The sequence below is a fragment of the Corvus kubaryi genome, unplaced genomic scaffold (genome assembly GCF_017639235.1).
Source record: "Corvus kubaryi isolate FWS band 111438036 unplaced genomic scaffold, C.kubaryi_AGA036_p1.0 37334, whole genome shotgun sequence".
Taxonomy (NCBI): domain Eukaryota; kingdom Metazoa; phylum Chordata; class Aves; order Passeriformes; family Corvidae; genus Corvus; species Corvus kubaryi.
Window position 1 is genome coordinate 15,994,388 of NW_024581108.1, and position 19,724 is coordinate 16,014,111.

General features: G+C 39.2%; 1 protein-coding gene across 11 annotated transcripts in view; it reads left to right on the forward strand.

Annotated features, from left to right (window-relative positions):
- ST3GAL3 (ST3 beta-galactoside alpha-2,3-sialyltransferase 3) overlaps positions 1-19,724 on the forward strand; it is a 191,470-nt gene that overhangs the window by 57,236 nt on the left and 114,510 nt on the right. For all 11 annotated transcript variants that reach the window (XM_042030504.1, XM_042030502.1, XM_042030503.1 and 8 more), the window contains one exon: positions 2,768-2,810. In XM_042030504.1, coding sequence (XP_041886438.1) covers positions 2,768-2,810 — 43 coding nt within the window. The remainder of the gene's footprint in view (positions 1-2,767; positions 2,811-19,724) is intronic.

The window sequence follows — 19,724 nt, forward strand, 5'->3', positions numbered from 1 at the left end:
AGCTGGTCCAAGCTAGTTTTTGGTGGAGAAACTGGAGTCTTTTTACCTTGTTCTCTCTAACTATTTTGTTCTGTTTTCTCTAATGTTCCAGCACTTGTTTATCTCACAGCATGAAAAAGAGGAGAAATATTTCTGTATATCAAGTGGTTAACTTGGTAAGGCTTCAAACTAAGATGATGGGAGGAGAAAGCAAACTGTAAGGGCACAGAGAGGTGTCGTGAGTGCCAAGGCAGGCTATTGACACCTCTATTTTCCATGTAGGAAAGGGTAGGAATGGGTTTGCCCCTTTCTTGAGCTGTGTGATCATCTCGGTCCCTCTCCTGTAATCCTCACACCCTGACCAAACAGTGTTTTAGATTCATTCAGTTGTACTTTGATTCAGTGGGTCTGTTTTTCATCTTGTTTTAATATAAATATGTAACTCTGGACAAGGATTACTTTTTACTGCAGCTTGGCTCTGTGTGTTTGGCTTTCTTCAGGTATTTGGGGCTTTATCTGTCTTTTGTGAATCCAGGCTGCTTCCAGCCAGTATGTGAGCTGACTTTTGGCCCCTGTATTCATCATGATACAGCTAAATGACACTGGAAGACTGTAACAAGACTCTGATTTTAACTAAAAAGGAAGGTAACTTTGAATCTGTAATTTTAGAGACTCCTAGTGTCTTTCCTGGGGGAGCAGCATGTGATAGAGATTCATTTCCAAGCTAAAAGTAATGCTGACTTCCAAAAGTGCCAGTGAGTGTGAGATGGCCCATGGTGAGAGCAGCATTTCTCTGCCTGGCAGTACCTGCCAGCGAGAGGAAGGGGTGTAGATGCTTCTGGTCTGATGTTACAGCCTGAAACTGTAGTTACACCCTACTGAAAATCAAGAACTCACCTGTGCTTCTGGTTTGAAACCAGAAATGGTTTTTTGTTTTGTAATACTTTTTTTTTTTTGAAAGCTCCTGTTGCAAGGTAGTTGACATATAATTTCACAAAATTACTTTATGTCTCTGTCAGTAATGATCAGTGAACATCAAAACTTTAAACCTGGGGGAGGTGAAACACTTGTGACAAAGAGAAGGTAAATCTTGTGAAATGTTGCAATAGAGGTCTGTCCTTAGAGTTTAGCTCATGTCTGTGTTCTGATGCTTTGGCTGTAAAGTGCTGAGTTAGTAGAAAGTCCAGGATGTTGTTGTAGTTGTGAGGTGATACATCTCTTATTGCATTTCCTCTTTTTATATCTCCTGTTGGGAAGAAGGGAATGTTGGTTTGAATGAAATAAGACTGATGACAGATGGGTCTTAACAAAAAGAATGATTTAAAAAAACAATAATCTTTGTTGCTGTTTGCTCAGTACAGATGTTGGTTTTGGGAATCAGAAGGGTTAATAAAAATTGAAGGCATGTTTCTTTTTCCAGAATGGATACTTTCCTATGCACAATCCTACAGGCAGAGGAGGTGAGGTTGTACAGGACATAATTCGTTGTAGGAGGAATAAACTGGGAACAAATTGTGAGGAAAGCAGCACATGGGGGAAACAGAACTGTCAGTATGTGGAAAGTGGAGGAGAGATGCACAGGTGGAATGGGGATGGTGGGTGGCACTCGGGTGCTGGCAGGGAACAGACAGTATGTGCCAATACTTGTGTGCACGTGTTCTGCAGCTTCTGTTACCTAAGTGATGTCAAATAGAATACTTCCCTTAGCCCAGGAATTAAATCTTAATGGGATTGAAACCAATGGCACAGTTTACATTGACCTATCTGGTGCAATCATTGTGTCTGAGGTACGTGTTTAGGCTTTCCTGTTCTGCCGGTAAATGAGAGTGTGAAAAGCTTGTGATCTTCTGAGATAAACTACTGCACCAGAAATTCTAGGAGTGTCTCATGAGTAAAGTAATCTTGTATTTCCAATGAGCTCTTTCTAAAAGCTTATGAGAATTTTTTTCTTCTTTTTCATTTTTGTTTTTAATTTTTCTTTTAATCTCTGATTGGGTTATCTTCTACTTCTCTGTTGTATTATTTTATTTTTTTATTGTATAGCAGTGAAACCCAGGGATCCTCAGTGTGAGGAGGCCCCTGAGCTTAACCCAGCTCAAGATGGACACTACACCTTTTTCTTGTATATCTCATATGAATTCTAGCTTTCTTTTTTTGTATCAAGTGTTTGATTTACAAGATCACAACATATTCAGAGAGGCTGAATAAAAAGCTTACTTTATACAGGAGTTACAGATGTTCTGAGTGATAGCTTTGTTTCTGTAGCTCTCCCTTGTTTGTCACATAAACTGACTTTGCAGTTTCCTATTGAACAACAGCACCTGAACTTGAAGCATTTTTGCCACCGTGAGTCAATTTCTCTTGAAGAAGAGCTGCTTGATTATGAAGTTGTGGGTTGGAATAGACAAGGAATGAAGAAAAATTTCAGAGCTCTACACATCAGAACTTAGGAGGAATGTTTGTCATACAGTTTAGTGGCAAAATTATTTGTACAGCAAGCAGGAAAGCTTTGTTTATCACTGCATAAGTGGTTTCAGTAATGCTTCCTTTTTATGGCTCTGAATAGCTTGATTAATTCTAGTGATTTCTAAATTAATGATTACCTATGTGTTCTCTTGCTCTGGTATTTCCTGGAGATTGAGAAATGTTAATTTAGAAATACCTTGAAATAACAATAATCTGTATTTACAGCTGCTATAAGGAGTTGCTGCTGTTTGGTTTTGGTGCCTTTTGCAGAGGAGACACTTGCAGTTTTTATGATACTGTGTCCTTTGCTTTTGTTTTCCAGAATATGACAAACTGGGCTTTCTCCTGAACCTGGACTCAAAATTGTAAGTAGAACAGTAGGATTCTTCTTAATTTCTGTAGTTACAGCTTTCTGTTGTAAGCAACTTTTATGTCACCTGGGCAGCTGGCACACTGGACTCTACACTTCTACCTGGGACAGCCAAGTCCTGCAGCAGCCTGGCAATTACAACTCCTTTCCTTGCACTAGGCTTTGCAGGCCAGCTAGGATTGTGGTTCCCTGTCATTAATTCCTTAATAACTGATCAAGAGACTATAAATACCCACTTGAAGCCATGACTGTCAGTCTGCTCTAGATATCCTTCTCTTAATCTTTCAAATGAAAAATGAATTAAAGGTGTGAAAGCAGAAAGAATGTGAATCTACAATTTGCTGGGATGCTTAGGAGTTTATATTTCCTTTCTACTTGTTTCTTTAAAAATTGATAGTACTATTTTTATTGATAAAATAGAGTGGAAAGAAGCTCAGCACAAGGGGACCACTTGCTGTGCCAGAAGGATGATGTAGAGCTGAAGGATGAAGATGCTCCTCGTGCTTTTTGCCTTAAGTCAGTCGAATTGAGCCTGAATTGCTGAACACTAGGGGTCAGTAGCGACCCTGTTTCTGGGGTCAGCAACCTGACGGAATTTTGGTGTTGCGAGAAAAAACACTATCAAAAGCCTTCTACTTAAAAGGGCACAATCTCGTGGCTTTGAGAATACCTCCCCTGCACAATATGTCATGTCAATATAAACCCCATTCTTAATGTTTTGAAAATTTCATTGTACCTATCGGGTGAAACAATTCACTTTAGTGATGATGAGCAACCTGTGAGCTTCCATAATGGAATAAAATCCTCCCAGGTGTGCTGGGAACTGCTGCTTGCAGAAGATGAGAAAGTCTCTAGGTATGAGCTTCTTTTGCAGAAGCATCTGGGTACATAAACTCAGTTATAGTAACATATGGCAAAAAGTAGTAGAATGTGTATGAGAAAGAAGGAATGTTGATTATTTATTTGTTTACTTTCCTCCAAAGGCTCTGTATCTTTTTCTGTGGTCAGGAAGGATAGCGTTGACTGCGTGAATAACTCAAGGTTTCTTTCTGGTCTCATTCAATGTAGTGTTCTATGCAGTTTTTGTTGCATGCTGTCTGGAACCCATGCTGGTGGCAGAGTTACCCATTTTCTTTGTTGAATTTTTTGTGTTGGGACATTGTAGTGAATTAGAGACAATAGTGTGTGTACCCATACAACACTGTGGGATGAGATTCACATGATATATTACCTTCAATTTATGCATGCAGAAGTCAAAGCAAAGAGATTTAATCCAAAATTGTGAAGTGGGTAAGTAACGGTTGAGTGAATGTCTGGGTGTTGGAGAGGGAAAAAATTTTTTAACGTTTTTAACCAGACTGATTGGTTTTTTCCAGGCTATTTTTGTGTATTTTGTAATGTCCAATTTATTGAACACGCCTGGTGACTGTCCACACACAGCTGGCATCCCAGTTCGTGCTGTGTCCAAACCACTGCTTCAGTCTTGCTCTTCCTTCTCCTTCTGCATGCAGTGTCCTTTTCATTTTGCTTTTAGCAAATCCCATTGAGTCTTCCTTCCCCTCAAGCCTCTGTTCCATTCTTTTTTCTTTGCTGACTTACCTATTTGATTACAGCTCTCCAAAGCATGGTCTGTTTTTTCTTATTCTTCAGTATGAGGCGAAGTGAGGTTTTTACTTGCTGGAGGGCTTCCAGAACACAGATTTATTTTCTTAAAACCTCCCCATGATAAAAACTCTTCATTAGTTTGATTAAAGAAAGATTTTGTTAACTACTTAAAAAAATATATTTATATAGTTCTCTAAATATGCATGTTTATTTTCCAAAGTCCTAAAGTTAGCTTCTAGAAAGACTTGTAACAAAATCAGCATGCTTAAAATAAGTACTGTAAGTTAACTTAAGGAAAAAAGAAAGTAAGTACAGTATGTAGGTGAAATAATTTTTTTTTAACTGCAGCTTTTTTAGGTTTTATTTGGTTGTTTTTTAGTTTTCGTTGTTGTTTATTTGTTTCTTCTGTAGAATTAAAGCTGATCCTGCTTTGAGAATAGAACTGATGACCTGCAGAGCTCACTTCGGGTCCAAATTATTCTGGCTTGGGGTTTTTTGGGTTTTTTTTGGTTTTTTTTTTGTTTGTTTTTGTTTTTGTTTTTTGGTTTGTTTGTTTGTTTGTTTTTTGTTTTTTTTGGTGTGTGTTTTTGTTGGTTTTGGTTTGGTTTTTGGTTTTTTTTGTTGTTTGTTTGGTGTTGGTTGGTTTGTTTTTGTTTGGTTTGGGGGGTTTTTTTGATAGCAAGGAAGACAGAAAATGGCTGAAAATACCATAAAATATATGAAATAAATTTTGAAAGAAAAATGGCTGATAGTCTAGAGGACTTTGCTACCATTCTACAAGTTCACCTTTTGTGGTCAGGGTACCAAATTTCTAAGTACAGACTGAATTCAATGGAACTTAGTGGTTAAAAATACTGTCTGTGACTCAGTCAAGATGGTGCCGTCATAGAAGCACTTTCTGGTTTAAAAAAAATTGCTTAGAGTTGAAAGCACTAATATGTTCTGCACTGATGACTTTATTGGCAGGAATAATTGAATTATGTCTGTCGTTGTGATATAATCGTTCTGGTGGAATCTTGCCATAGATCATAACTTTATAGGGTTCACTTAATTGACAGCATGTGAGAATCTTGTGTGACTTGAAGCACTTAGGGCAACAATTAGTTTTCTTCAGATTTTTTTTCTTAATCTTTCGTTTGCTCAAAACCTGTTGCTGGCTGTGTCAGTTGATGTCATTGAAACTAATGGCCCGGAAGACTCAACATTTTCAACAAAGGTAGATCTGCATTAAAACTTAACTGCCCTGACTTGCATTTTAAATGTCATACAAAGGAAAGCATTTGATGTAAATAAGTAGTAATGTGTCCATTTGCCTTTGCATCTTTAGTTTTTTCATGCATTGCTACTTTAATGTCCTCTACCCTGCAGATGTCCAGGGCATGTTGTTCAGATATAGTACAGTCTGCTGTGGTTACAGGAATGTAATGGTTTTGTTCTCTCTGAATTCATGGAAATGGTAATGAAATCAGATTTGTTCACTTTGGAAGGAATTGTGTCAGAAGCACGTGAATAGTGTTTTCTGTGGGAGCTGTATGTCTGATAAATGCCTTTCTGTAATTAGGGAGGCTGATACGGACAAGAATCTCAGCTGTAAGGGGATGGCCACTTTTAAAGATACTGTATGGATTCTTCATGGAAATGACAGGTCTTGACTAGTCTTGCTGGAAAGGAGAATATTAAGATGGAAGATGCTTCCTTTTTGGTGCCTGTGACTAGGATAGCTCTTCTTTTGAAAATTAACAGCTTTTAAAGGGCAGGATGGTATCCAGGTGGGGATTGTTAATGACATACGGGGTGAATGGAAAGCTGAGGATGTCCGTAGGCCATGCAGTTTATGAATGAGTTGTTCCCTTAGTCAAAACAAGACATAAGTCTCCTCAGGACCAGGTTAGTGAAAAAGATCTGTTACAAGAGGAGTTTATCTTTTAGTTATGTTTGCACCAACCATAACATCATTACCAGAATTAGAATATCCAAACAAAATACGCCCTAAATATAGAAACAGGCCAGTTGCATCTCCCTGCTAAAGAGTTTTCCCAAGCAGCAGGAGCCTTTTAAAAACCTCTAAGGATAATATCCGACATTTGCTGGTTGTGTAGAGAAAAGCACTTATACAAAAAATATGATACAATTCACAGATTTTAATTCTTGGGGGGCAAAAGTTCCTGAACAACTTAAGGCTATCAATCACATTAGTGACTCAGCCAGTGGATTACTAGGTGCCACCAAATGCCAAGATTTGCAGTCACTTTATAACATCTGTGCTTGGCAACAAGTTGCATGCTTTTGTTATTATTAAATATTTATACTGTAGTAGTTCTTTGAGGCTAGCCAGGTCTTAGAAACAAGAGTCTCATTCACTACAAATTCTGAATCATTCCCTGAGCAGAATCTATGTTTGCATTGAATTAAATGAGATTTCCAAAGAAGGATCAGCATATGAACGTGGAATTAGTTATAGACTGTATTTAATGCTTATTAAGTGGGCCAAGCTGAAGGTTGCATGGTCATGCTTCTGTCACTTAGTACTCTCTGAATGCTTGGTTTAGTCACCTAAGTGATTGCTTTGAGTCTGCCTTGGCAGTTTACAAGTGGAGATTCACTTGTGTTGAGCATATGGAAAGTTCCTTTTTTGTAATAATCCAAATGATTTGGGGGCTTCTCGGTTGCACAGTGCTGCTTCTGTGCCAGCTTTCCTTCCTGCTCTGCTGGTGTGCCATTTCCTCAGTGAGAAGGAAGCTAATGACTGCTTCTGCCCCTGTTTCAAACTCATCCTTCAGAATCTACTTTCAAAGGGACTTTAGCATAACTTCAGTTATATTGGGGATTTGATGCTTCTAAACAACAGCCAGAGAAAAGCTCCTCGTAGGAACTTGGTAGATCTTTTCACCTTCTGCCATAGTCAGTTGAAAACCTTGGATGTCAAAATCTCAGCTGATGAATGATGGGAAAAGCTTCCCAGGGTTTGACTTTGGGGAAGAACCACTCCCTCATAAAGTTTAACAAATGTTAGACGATACACTTGAGTTTCATGGAATCTTTCTGCACTTAAACAAAACAGTGGGTCTTACAATTTTCTTTCAATGTAGAAATAGGAAAACAAAAAATTGTTGCCCCTCTCAATTATAAAAATGGCTGTAAGATCACTATGGTTGATCACAATAACATGATACTAACATATTGTACAAGTACACTCTGTTAACTATATGGTACATATTTTATATTGGTATATATTTTATATCATGTACTTTAGGAATCTTTAGGCAGGACTTAACTAAAAGGAGGAATATTTTTTTCCAGTGGGCTTTGCATTTTGCTAGACATCTTGTGATGTTGTGTATTTACGTATTTCTTCATTATTATAAAATAGATTTGGGAGGTGCAACAAAGTTTTTGTGAATATTCATGATGATTTCAACTTTGTGTTAAAAAGAAAAGACAAAGAAATTGAGTCTTGGGGGGGTGGGAAAGCCAGAAATAACAACCTTCACCCTGCAAACTCAAATGAAACTTGATCTAGACTTTGAAAAGACCATAAAAATGGAGGGAGTTTGGGCTAGAGAAACACACAGATTGGGTTACTTATGTTTGTTGAAACGTCTTTACTTCAGAGCTTTAATAATGAAGAACTGAAACAGAGCCCCTTCCCCTCATTTTCTTTCTAGGCTGGGAGGTTGCTTTGAAACTGTTTGTGTCTTTGTGTGGTACTTTGCCATTGAACACTGAAAAAATAAGCAGTAAACGTGTTGGAATGCTGGAGTTTCCCCATGCCTGGTGCTGTGGGATTTCTTTCTGCACTGGGTTTTTTTTTCAATTTGTCTTTTTGTATTCCTGCAATCCTGAACAAGGGACAAAAGAAAAGAAGTGAGAAGTCCCAATGATGTCCTGTCCTGCATAGCCAAGACTAAGAGTGTCTCTCATGTGCGACATTAAAGGATTCTGGCCATCGCATGCAAGAGTGCCCCGATGCTTTTTCTGAAACATTATTTCAAGGCTTAGCATACTGGTATTTTCCTGGCAACTGGTTATTTACTTCTCTTTCATTTCAGACTTTTAATTCTTCTCCTTCTACCCAATCTCTTCCATTCTGTACTGATTGAGCACTTGAAATATTTAAGAAAATTAACCTGAGCTATTTATAGCAATTCAGTTACCTGGCTGTTTGTTGTTCATCCATCAAACCTCTCCCACATTTGGGTGGGATGTAACTGCTATCCCTGTTTTTGTTTTGCTCTTCATAGTTCATTTCAGTTTGTTTTCAATTTTGGTCTTTTGGCATTCTGGTAAGGATTTCTCATGGGAGTCTTTATTATGTAACTTTGGGATTTCTGTGTTAGACACAGTTTCAGTTGATGAAGAAGAAGATAAAAGACTGTAGCATTCAGAATCGCTGGCAGCTTAGATAGAATTGATTCATTGCTTGATTTGTTAAGTGCAAACAAAGTCAAAAACTTATGTTTGGTGCCTCTAAAAGGGCGAGTTTCCTGAAGCTGGAAGTAATTATGAACCAAACCATGTGGGAAAAGCACGTAAAGCAAGAAATATGAATGGCTGGGCATTGTTTAGAGCAGATTTATACTGTTTGCCCCAAAAGTTCCATTTCATAAGAAAGAAATGTTCATGGAAAAATAGTTCTGTCAAGAATGTAAGGGGAGGCAGTGATAAGGTATTTATAGAAAGGTAGAAGTGTGCAGTAAATGCGGAGTTTTGTTCTGGTTGGATGATAGAAAAAAATTCTCTCCTTAATATCAACAACAAAATATCAAGGAGTAGATACCTAAGTTTATGTGCTTTAGAATTGGTATGTCTGGACAAGATTCTTAAAAGAATTTCTGAAGAAGTAGCAAAGGGCTTTTTGGGCTACTAGACATTATTAATAAATCTTCACACACTAGGGGTTCTCCATATCCTTGGCAGAAAGTTGAAGTACAAGTATTTTAAAAGCAAAAGGGAATGACTCATAAGCTTTTCAACCCATTTTTGATTCTGAGAACAGTCACATATTTGCCAATATGAGTTTTCACAGAGAAAAAATAAGTAATACCTATAGTTCCAGTTACTGTGCTTATTAAAAAAAGAATCCTTTTTTGAGATGGGCTTGCTCTTCATGTGGATATCCATGAAGGTGCCTGCTATGTGTGAGATTGATTTCTTTTTTGATGTGTTCATTTTAGGACTAAGTTTTTACATTTTGTGTTCTTCTAATCAGCCAGACTAGTTGCACAAAACTGGGAAATCTCAGTTCTTTTTCCTCCTCTGTAGGTGTAAGGTGGAATGCTTACTTTGCTTGTAGTTCTTCACCACAGTAGCATTAACCTAATTAAATGTTTATTTATTTGTTTTCCGGGAGTGGATAGGGTTACAACTAGTAACAATTTCCACTATTGTTGTTCTACTGCTGTTGTTTGAGCAAAACTTTTACAGTTGTTGCATTCACAGAAGGCTGAATTGGCTTTAGTAGCAAGACCCCCATTCAGGGAATCTCTAATAGCTCATAAATGGCATGGGGGTCCTTGTGTTGCTTTGTCCTCTTGAGGGAAGGGCACATTAAAAGCCACACTTCATAGTCTTCCTTCAGAAATCTGTTCTAAAACTCAGAGACAAATTACTTCAGTTTTGGCCAGCTTCTGCACTGGTGAGGTTGTAATGCTTCTTGTTACTGAATATCCTCCTACAAAGACCTTCCTGCTCCCTGAATAACTTATAAAAATTGAATGAATTGGGCTAACTAAGCATTGATTATTCCCAAAACTTCAGTTAAAGAGATAAGAAATACTGCTAGATGTTCTGTGGAATCATGGGTTTTGATAGAAGTTTATGTTAAAACGCTGGTGTTCATCATTTTATTCTTGATCTTGGTCATAAAAAACAAAGCACCAGCACACATTGGAAGCAGGTGATTTGTTATTGCCTGCATTGAATCAAAGCTGTTGTGAGCTTATCCTTAAACTGATGCAAGAGCTTTCTCTCTCGAAAATCCTGAAGGTGTGTGTGTGACCACCAAGCATCAACTCTTCTGTGCCTGCCTGGTCCTTCTTGCAGTAATGTTCCACCTCCAAAGAGAAACCTACTTCCTCTTTGTGTGCTCTTGAAAATGTTGTATGGAACCCCCATCAGAAGACTGAATGGAAATCAAGTGTATTCCAGCAGGTGAACATTATACTGTTTATCAAGCCTGCCTCTGAACCTTGTCACTTACTCTGAAGAACACACTTGCTATGGTATTGTCTTGGTTTTGAAAGACAGGTGTCTGCTAAGGAAGGCAGAAGCCTCCCTTGAAGTGGCAGATATAACCCCTTTCCCTCTGAGTTATTATAATTTTGAAATCAAGGGCCTTTAGGCAAAGATGTGGGAAATAGGAATAACAGTTCTTTACTCTCTCTCTCTCTCTCTCTCTCTATATATATATATATAACCAGTCAAACAAAACAACAACAACTATGGCAGTAACAGCAAACACAAACCCAGCCCCAGCCCTCTCGGCTGTCAGGCCCTTTCCCCTCGGGTGCAGTTCCGCTCACAGCCGGCAGGGGCGCTGGCGGCTCCCGGTGAGCAGGGCAGGTGCGATGGTTCCCCCGTGGCTGCAGGGGGCGCTCCGGAGCGAGCTCGGGGAGCACGCGGCACCGGTGCCCTGGGATCCCGGGAAGGGATGGAACAAAGGCTTCACAAACCCCTGGGCAGCCGATCCCGGACTCTCGGGAACGGCAGGCTGGAACGGCAGGCACAAACACCAATTCCGGGTGGCAGACGAGATGTATCCAAAAGGGGAACCCCCCGGAGGTCCAGGCCGGCAGGACGAGCACGGCTACAACGCAGCGAAAGCTCAAAGCAGCAGCAGGGCAGGGCAGCCACAGCCCGGCCTCCAGCAGGGCAGGGAAAGCGGTTTTTGGGATCCCGGCGTTGTTTCCAGCAGAAAGAAAAACGGCCGAAAAAAAGGAACCAGCAGCTCTTTTCTTTGCAGCTTCTCTCTCCAGACGCTGAGAGCGAACTGACCCCACACGCAGGTGTAGACAAAGGAGTAGCCAGGCCCGCCCCACCCCCCTTTTTGTCTTTCTTAAGTACAGCTATTTGTCCCCTAGCAACATGCATATGAGAGAAAATTCCTTTAACAGGAAAAAAACTAAGACTAAACTAAAACCCCAACAGGTATCCAGACACAGCTCAGTTGTCAGCCCTTAGTTTATAAGCTGGCTCTGAGGAGGTTTTGTAAATGGAGCATATGGGAAGAGACAACTTAGTCTACTCAGTCTGCCTCTAATTTTGTCTGCTGCATTGCTATAATGTGACCAGAGACATCAAAGCTTTGCTGTCTGCCTCATTCTGCTAAGATTGCCACACATAAATTTTAAGAATATGTAGTAAGTCATCAAGGCAGGAAAGAGTTTAGTAGAACAAACACATACAGTCTTCTTGCGTGCTGAGGAAGGGCAATAAAACCAAGGCATACTTTTAACAGCTGTGATTAGCATCTGTTATGTAAGAAAACAATGTTTCATTTTGCTGCAAGAATGGAAGAAACCTTGTTGCTGTGCTTGAGAACTATCTAGCAGAGGAGAGGAATGAAGGAGACTGAAGGAACCCTGTTAAATATAATCCAAGGGGTATCTTATTTTACTTGTTCCATTCCCAGTCTTAAGACTGAAAACCTGGTAGTAAGTTTTGATGAGTAAAGACCTCTTTATTTTAGTTGTTCTAGGACTGAAGGACAAGGTAAGTTTTGATTAGGTTGATAAATTTAGGATATGCTGTTTCCTTCAGGAATCTGCACTGGAGAAGTACTCCAAAGGACCCCAGACCTGACTAGGACTGGTGGGACAGGTGATGGTGTGTGATGCCCATTGCAATAAACAAAACATGATGAAGGCTACTTTGCAGCAGGAAGGTTAATGTCAGCTCTGTCTGATGTGACATGTTGGCGAAGGAGTCATGTAGCAGTTGTTGCAGTAAGATGTTTTTGAGGTTTTGGATGTTTGAACTAAATTATGAGGCTGAGATGAGATTTTCTCTATTTGCTTTTGAGAAAACCAAGCAGTTAAATTAATTTTAATTAAATACTTTTTACTCTAACATTACACAGAAGCTGATGTGATTCTCTCCCTGTTCACAGCAGAAATGAAAACAGGCAGAAATGCTACTGCTAACACTAGCTTGCAGCCCCACTCCTGCTCTAAGAAATGAGAATCAGGACCACAAAGGGAGGGACAGAAAACTGAGATCATATATGTGCTGTTTCTGCCTTGTCTGCCGTGCAATCTGTTCCAGCTCATCAAAGAATAAACTGAAAAGCCAACAAACAGTGTTTTGAATTTCCATATTGAATGTGTTTGTATAATTCTGGTTGATTTCAGACCTTTTGATTCCTACTTAGAAATATCTTCCCCTGGTTCCTTAAAGGAGTTAACCTTGAAGACCTCAAAACTGTGAGCTGTGTCCTGTACAGCTGCAAAATGTTTGGTGCCTTCCTCCTGTCCCCTTTCATCCTCTTTTTTAGTGACCCTTTTTTTACATCATTGAAGGCAGAAATTCCCAAAGGTGGTTGTGTCACTGGACTGTTTGAGTCAGGGACTCTGATCTGTATAGGAGTCAAAGCTGTGTTTTAACATCATGGAGCTTGGCTCAGGTGATTTTGTGAAGTGTTGCTATTTTGATGAATTAACAAGGAGGAGAGGATAGGATTTGTCCTGTTAAAAAGGGAAACCTATTTTATGGTTCAGCCTTGGAGCTCTCCTTTAGCTTGTTCACCAAACAATTTGGAAAAAAACACTGCTCTCTCTCTCAGAGCCATGAATAACCTGATCTAGGGCTGGTGTTCAGTTAAATTATGGTGATACAAGATGAAGGACAGTCCTATTAATTGGGACTTTGAGACAAACTTTATTGAGTTCTCTGACTCATGGTGCTTACCTGTGGCAGTTTGAATGTTGGTTGGGCAGCCTTTTCAGACAAACAGCTGCTCTTTGAAGCAAAGGAAGAAAAAAAAAAAGCATTTATCTTAGCAGAAGAGCATTCACTAGAACAATGTATGGAGTAAACAGGAAGGCTTTTTTGATCTCGGTGATTCTGCAGCTGTTCTTCCTGTTAAAGGTTCCATCTATTCTCTATTTTCCCTAAAGCAGTTTGGATTTTTGTTAGTTTTGTGAGGGCACTTTTAGTCACAGTAACTGCAAGGGTTCGTTCAGGTCAGGATTGTGTTCTGTATTTACAGCAAAATTTCTGGAGGAAACATTTTTCCTGCCAATATGTAGCGTCCCTCTTCTTAAGGCTTCGGTGTGCTACTTACTAGATTAATTGATGTCTGCTTGAATTCATGGCATCTGTCTCTAATACAGGTCACTAGAGACAGCCTTTTTTGGACTACTGCTTCAGAAAGAGGAGTGAGAAAAACTCAAAACCTCATGACTATATACAGCATTTTGTAAAACTACTGTTAAACCACATTCCCCAATTGTGAGGTCACCTCTGCATACCATCTAGAGCACTTTATTCACTGACCAGTGGTTTTTTCCTCTGAATTTCAGTCCAGCCTGGAGAGGGGGGGAAGCACCCTTGCCATATCAAGTTGGCTTTTTCTTTTGTTTAGAGGAATTAAGTTGTTATTTTTTCCCAGGCTGTCCAGACCTTCCAAAGAAAAGTTTAAAGGGTGGCCTTTATCACCCTTACTGAAGAAACTGAAAAGGGAGGGTGTTGTGTAGTGTTTGTGTTAGATTTCCATCTCTCTCGGTAGCTGAGAGAGATCTTTCCAAGTGGAGTTTATTCCCCTAAGGTTTAGTGTCTTCCAGTTGCCTGTGCAATAGATCTGCTACTGCAACAGAAAAGGTTGAACTTTTGTCGTAGGAAAATAAAAATGGCCAGACCAAAGACTCACCTGCTCCAATACCTTGTCTCAAAATGCTCCGTAGAATTGTGTAGGGAAGGAGAAAAATACACAACTGTGAGGCTGTCCTTGCTCCAGTGTCGCTCTACAGCTTCCGAGGGGGAGGAAGCTTTGGTCTTCCCAAACTGGGGATGCTCTTAGACCTCTTAATAGCTTTTGATCCCATCTATACATACTGATGTAAAGAAATCTGCCTATTAACTGCCTGTTAGATAACAAAGTGCTTCCTTTTGTCTGTTTTACTGTCTTCAGGATAATTTTGCTTGATGTTCCAATGATATGGGAAATAGCGAATAATAAATCACAGTTGATATTTTCCATAATATTCCGCTGTGCTCTAGTGTGCTCTCACACCTAGCAAAACACTGAATCCATAGCTTGGTGCATTCTACAATGAAATGAGCTACATTTTTCTGAAGAAAGATTTCGTGATTAAAACCTTAGTGTGAGAGATTTTCTCATTTGGCATTTGGAACTGCTAAGCACTGGATTTTGACACTCAAATCCACAGGCATAAAACTGTAATTTTGTCTATGCTGCTCCAGGAATTCTTAGTTGAACTTTTTTTTTCCTCACAGCTGTGGGTTTTGGGGAAGTATCTTTGTTTTCAGATGTACTGATTCCTGTTGGTCTGAATAGAGGATTCCTGGATTCTAATTGGATTGAATTATTTATTTCCATCTCTTTAGCACTTGTTTGTCTCTCCTGGACCTACACTGCTGGGTTTATTACACTGCAAGTAGAAAAACTGTTCCCTGTCCAAAGAAAGCATTGCCCATTTGTAGATGTAACAAATGAGGGTTGGTGATAAAGAATTACAGGTTACAGCAACAAAATTATGGCATTGCAATTTGTCTTCCTCCATCCCTTTGTTTGGCCAAAAATGGGTGTGATAGCTGAGCATTTTATTTCCTATTAGACTTTTAATTGCCTCACTTCTTATGGCCATTGCACTAGCAGTGGTTTTTGAGAGGTGTTTAAATAGAGAATCACAGCATTTAGTTTTTGCAGGTTTTGAGAATCACATGGCCTAATATCAGGGAGCACTATAATTTCTGGCTTTGGGGAAACAAGAGTTCATTTATACATTCTTTAGAAAGTTCTTGAGAAAGGAGTTCAGCTAGGAATTGGAGTTGACTGCTGAGAGAGTTTTTATTGACTACTGAGTCCTAACATGCCCCATCTCCAAACAGCGTGGTTATCTTCCATTACGTTATCCTTGTCTCCTGTCTGTAAAGCCAGAATGCTGATACTTATCACTGAGAATGGAAACCCAGTAATTTTGGACTATGGAAACTAGAATAGATAAAAGTCCAGCAATATACACTGAGGAATTGTGTTGATTGTCAGCAAGTTACTTCATCATTAAGTTATAAGTTTTTTGTCCAAAGATTAGTAAATTATCAAAAACTCAGGGAGCAGTTATCTTCATGTTTTTTTTCTTTGTTTGGTAAGCAGCTGCCTTCTGTGAAAATAAAATTTCTGTATTTCATGCTTTTTGTTTAGTCTAACAATTGGTATTCTATCCAGTTGTTTTTTCCTTTCCACATTTCTTTAAAAACACAAACAAACTCTGGAATGGACTGTTTTCTTTGCTCCTCATCTGTGTCTATTTGAACACAATCCTGCTTTTTCTCTGGGCTACTAGTCTTGAAGGTAAGATGTAACCAAAACAGAATCTTTTTTTTAAAAAAGGGAAATTTTACAAAAACCAAAGGAGATCAGGTGGTCGGGGATATTACTCAATCTTGGAGGAGCATGCAGCATGAGGTCACATACAAAATGTGCCATGGACTTTGGCTGGGTTTTTTTATCTTCATCCTTTAAATCTGGGTTTTGTTAAACTCAGGATTTTGTTTCTTTATTTACTTACTTAAACAAACAAAAGCTGTCTACCTTGAAAACTTCTTACTCTTTTTTCCACGAGGATCCTGACACTTTTTAAGGCATTGATAAAAGGTTATTAATTGAGAAGCTCCAGGCAGGGTTCTTGGTCCTTGGAACTATAAGGGATGGTACAATGAGATACTCCTTTCTGATAGAGAAATCACTTATAGCTGTATTTCTTAAGATGTTTATGCATTTAGCACTGCTGAGACTAATCTGAAATTCCTTCTTCTGCCTAGTGATCTAATTTCTACTGTTGCAAAGACCAGGAATGGAATTTAGTAAGGAAGTAGGGTCCTCATGATTTTTTCATGAGTGGAAGCCTTTTCAGTGTGTTTGTGCAAAGATGGCATTTCAGAGGGTGAGTGGCATTGCAGTGTTACTGCTCTGAGCTGTCCCTGCCCCTCTGCCTGCCCTGCACTTCCCAAGGGCAGAACTGGCTTCGTGTCATCTCTTCCTTCAGGGCTGGAAAGGCGGGTCATGGGTTCTGGTGGAATGTCTTCCAAACTTTGTCGTCCTGGGCCAATTTAATGTAACCTAATCTTCTTCAGCTGCTGTTCTTGAGTAATCCAAATAAATAAATAAAACTACGTGTTGATTATCATTGTAAATTAATTTCATCAGAAGCCACAGTTCTTTGTAGAGAAGCAGAATTTACCATTCATCATGTCATTTTAGAAACAGGGATTTGGTCTATCTTTCCTTGTATTTGGCCATACAGCCTCCTTGGGGAATTTGCTTACATACTGGAGTAACATTTGAAAATATTTACATTTATTTGGCTGGCTATAGGGCAATAGATGCAGTTCCCATCTCTTTCAATGTAAGCATTTTGCTTTTCGTCTTCTTTCTATCTACTCATTCCTTTCTTTTGTTTGTTTACTTTTTCCTCAGATGGAAAATAGCAAACATCAAATGATCAGGCTGTGTAATTCTTTAAACCCAAGTTTGCAAACTTGTAAGAGCTGTAATTGGAGCTTCTTAAAATCCTGGTTCGGTGTTTCCCAGCCCGCACTGTGCTCCTGGTGAGCATGGATCTCTAGCCATGTACCCCAGGGGAGGGTTCTGTGGCGGTGTCTTCCATTCCAGGGGATTCCCCCTGCGTGACATGATGGTCGTGACTCTACTTATAAAGTCAGATGTGGAGATGCATTTTTTCAGTCCCCTGCTGTTACTGGTATATGGGATTGACTACTCTGTAGGTGAATGTAAATTACTTCTCCTCCTCAGGCTGAGTAGCAGTAACTGAGGAGCTGCATCACCAAACCTTCTGAAGGTGTCCTCCCCTGCCTTTAAGTAAACTGGTGGTATTTTCCCTATCAAATGGAATTCACTGCTTTACAAGCTTATATGATATTATGAAAAAGAATATGAAGGACTGGAAGCTGTCTATTTGTTAGGCTATAAGTGATGTACAAAACAAATACTATTCAGTTGTCTGCGTCCTTTTGATGTTAGTTGAAATACATACAAATGCACACCCTAGCCATTCTGCATGTGTCTTCAGTAGTGTCTTTTTTGGAGCAGTCTTCCAATTTTGAAGCAAATCCCATAACTAGTTCTTACTGTTGATTGAAATGTATCCCTTGGCTTATTTGAGGGAAACTGAACTGAAAGTTTTATTCCAGGAGTCTACAAAATTGTCTTTTGGCCAACACTGAGCCATGACTGTACGTGGTAGATACATCTGACCCAGGGAGTCCTACCTAAATTAAAATGCTCTGAATCTCACAGGGTATAGCTATGGGGTCTCAGCATTAACTGTTTTCATTTAGTGATCCGCAAAATTATGTGCTAATATTATTTCATTATTGCTCCATAACACCTCACTGTGTTTTATATGCCTTCATTTCATGTTCTCATCCCATCTCCTGTTCATTCTTCATGTATCATGACATACACTTTGTAGAGCTGCTCTGTAGGCATAACACTCAGGTTATTTTGAACCGAAGAGAAAGAAACCCCAAGAAGGGTCAGCCCAGAGAGCTCATTGCCAAGAACTCCTTTTCCTTGTTTCAGAAATGTGTCAGTTCATATATTTTATGTGCGAGAGTAGCAGCAAGAGACATCAGTTCTCAAATAAGATGATCTCAAGTAGATGAAGTTTTTTGATTTTTACAATCCACAATTTAAATTCCATGGGAAAGGGAAAGCATCAAAACTGTCTCTTCAAGCAGATTTTGTAATATTCAATTATATGAGCTTAGTTGTGGCCATTATTTTAGTAATCTAAACACTGAGTTGTATTACTAACTTCTTTTTAAAAAGGATTTAGATTCCAGTCTTATGAGGATGACATGATGTCCCTGATCAGGACACGATGAAGGAATTAACCATGGTGACGTTTTCATATTTGAGATTAAAAGAAGGCACACATCTGCCAAATGCAAGCAGAAGGAAAAATCTTGTTACTTTTTCTAAATCCTCTGAAAGCAGCTGGATTTTTAACTTATCCAAATTGTGAAATTTTGTTAAGATTGATGTCCGCATAACAGTGTGAGAAGCACAGAAAATCTTAAGAATTCAGGATGTGTGCTGGTCTCATAAGAGAAAAGTCAGGAAAAAAAAAGCAAGAGTGCATTTTCTCTTCAGTGGAATAAGCCAATTACTTCCCTTTAACTTCACCCTCATGCAGGCACTTGTTTAAAACAGCAGATGTTTACAGTTACTGACTGATTTGTTTTTCTCATTTATTCTGGAGCAATTTTTTACTTTACTAGGTTTCTCCTGCAGCAAATCTGAGCAAAATTTGAAGGGTCCACAGTGTCATCTAATTATATTATTTTTGCTGTCTCCACTAGCTCTTTAACTATCTCAGCCCAGCATGAGCATCAGGAGCTGGAATAATGTAGCTGGACCTGGAAGATGTAGAGATTTGCACCCTTCTGTCCTAAGCATCATGATGGTTCTGGCTGGCTGGATTATCAGGATGGCCTTGGAGTTCAGGCACAGTAATGGGGCTAGAGAGATGAAGCTGTTTACTAGCTTCTAAAGCACTAAGAAAGTAATAGTGTTTGGTTTTCCCATTTGGACATAAAAACATTGTCAAAGAAGCAGCAATATATGCAGCAGTGTGGTAGGCACATTGTCATCAAATACAAAGGAGACGCTTATTTGTAGACTTCAGTTCTGTACAGCTCTTTTATTACAGTACCATGTACTACTAACACAGTGTGATTTTTCAAAGTTGGCTTTGTTTGAAAGGTGTGTAGTTCTCGATGGGATACTTCACGCAGGATGTTTTGCATCCTGATTTATGGAAGACCGATCTCTGCAAGATTTGTAGATCTTGCAGAAAAAAATACCCACAAAGCAAATGTATATATCTAAAGGGATGTTAACTTGGAGAGCTTCATCTGGTAGCAGGATGGTAAACAGCAAGGCTGTATCCAGCCTTACTCTAAATTTGCTCTGGGTTACACCTACTAGGGGCTTATCATTATGAGCATGTTGGCAGTGACAGTATGCAATGCATATTTCAAAGAGATTGAACAAATAAAACATGTCCCTAGATGGATTTAAAATGTAGAGTGCCCCTTTCTA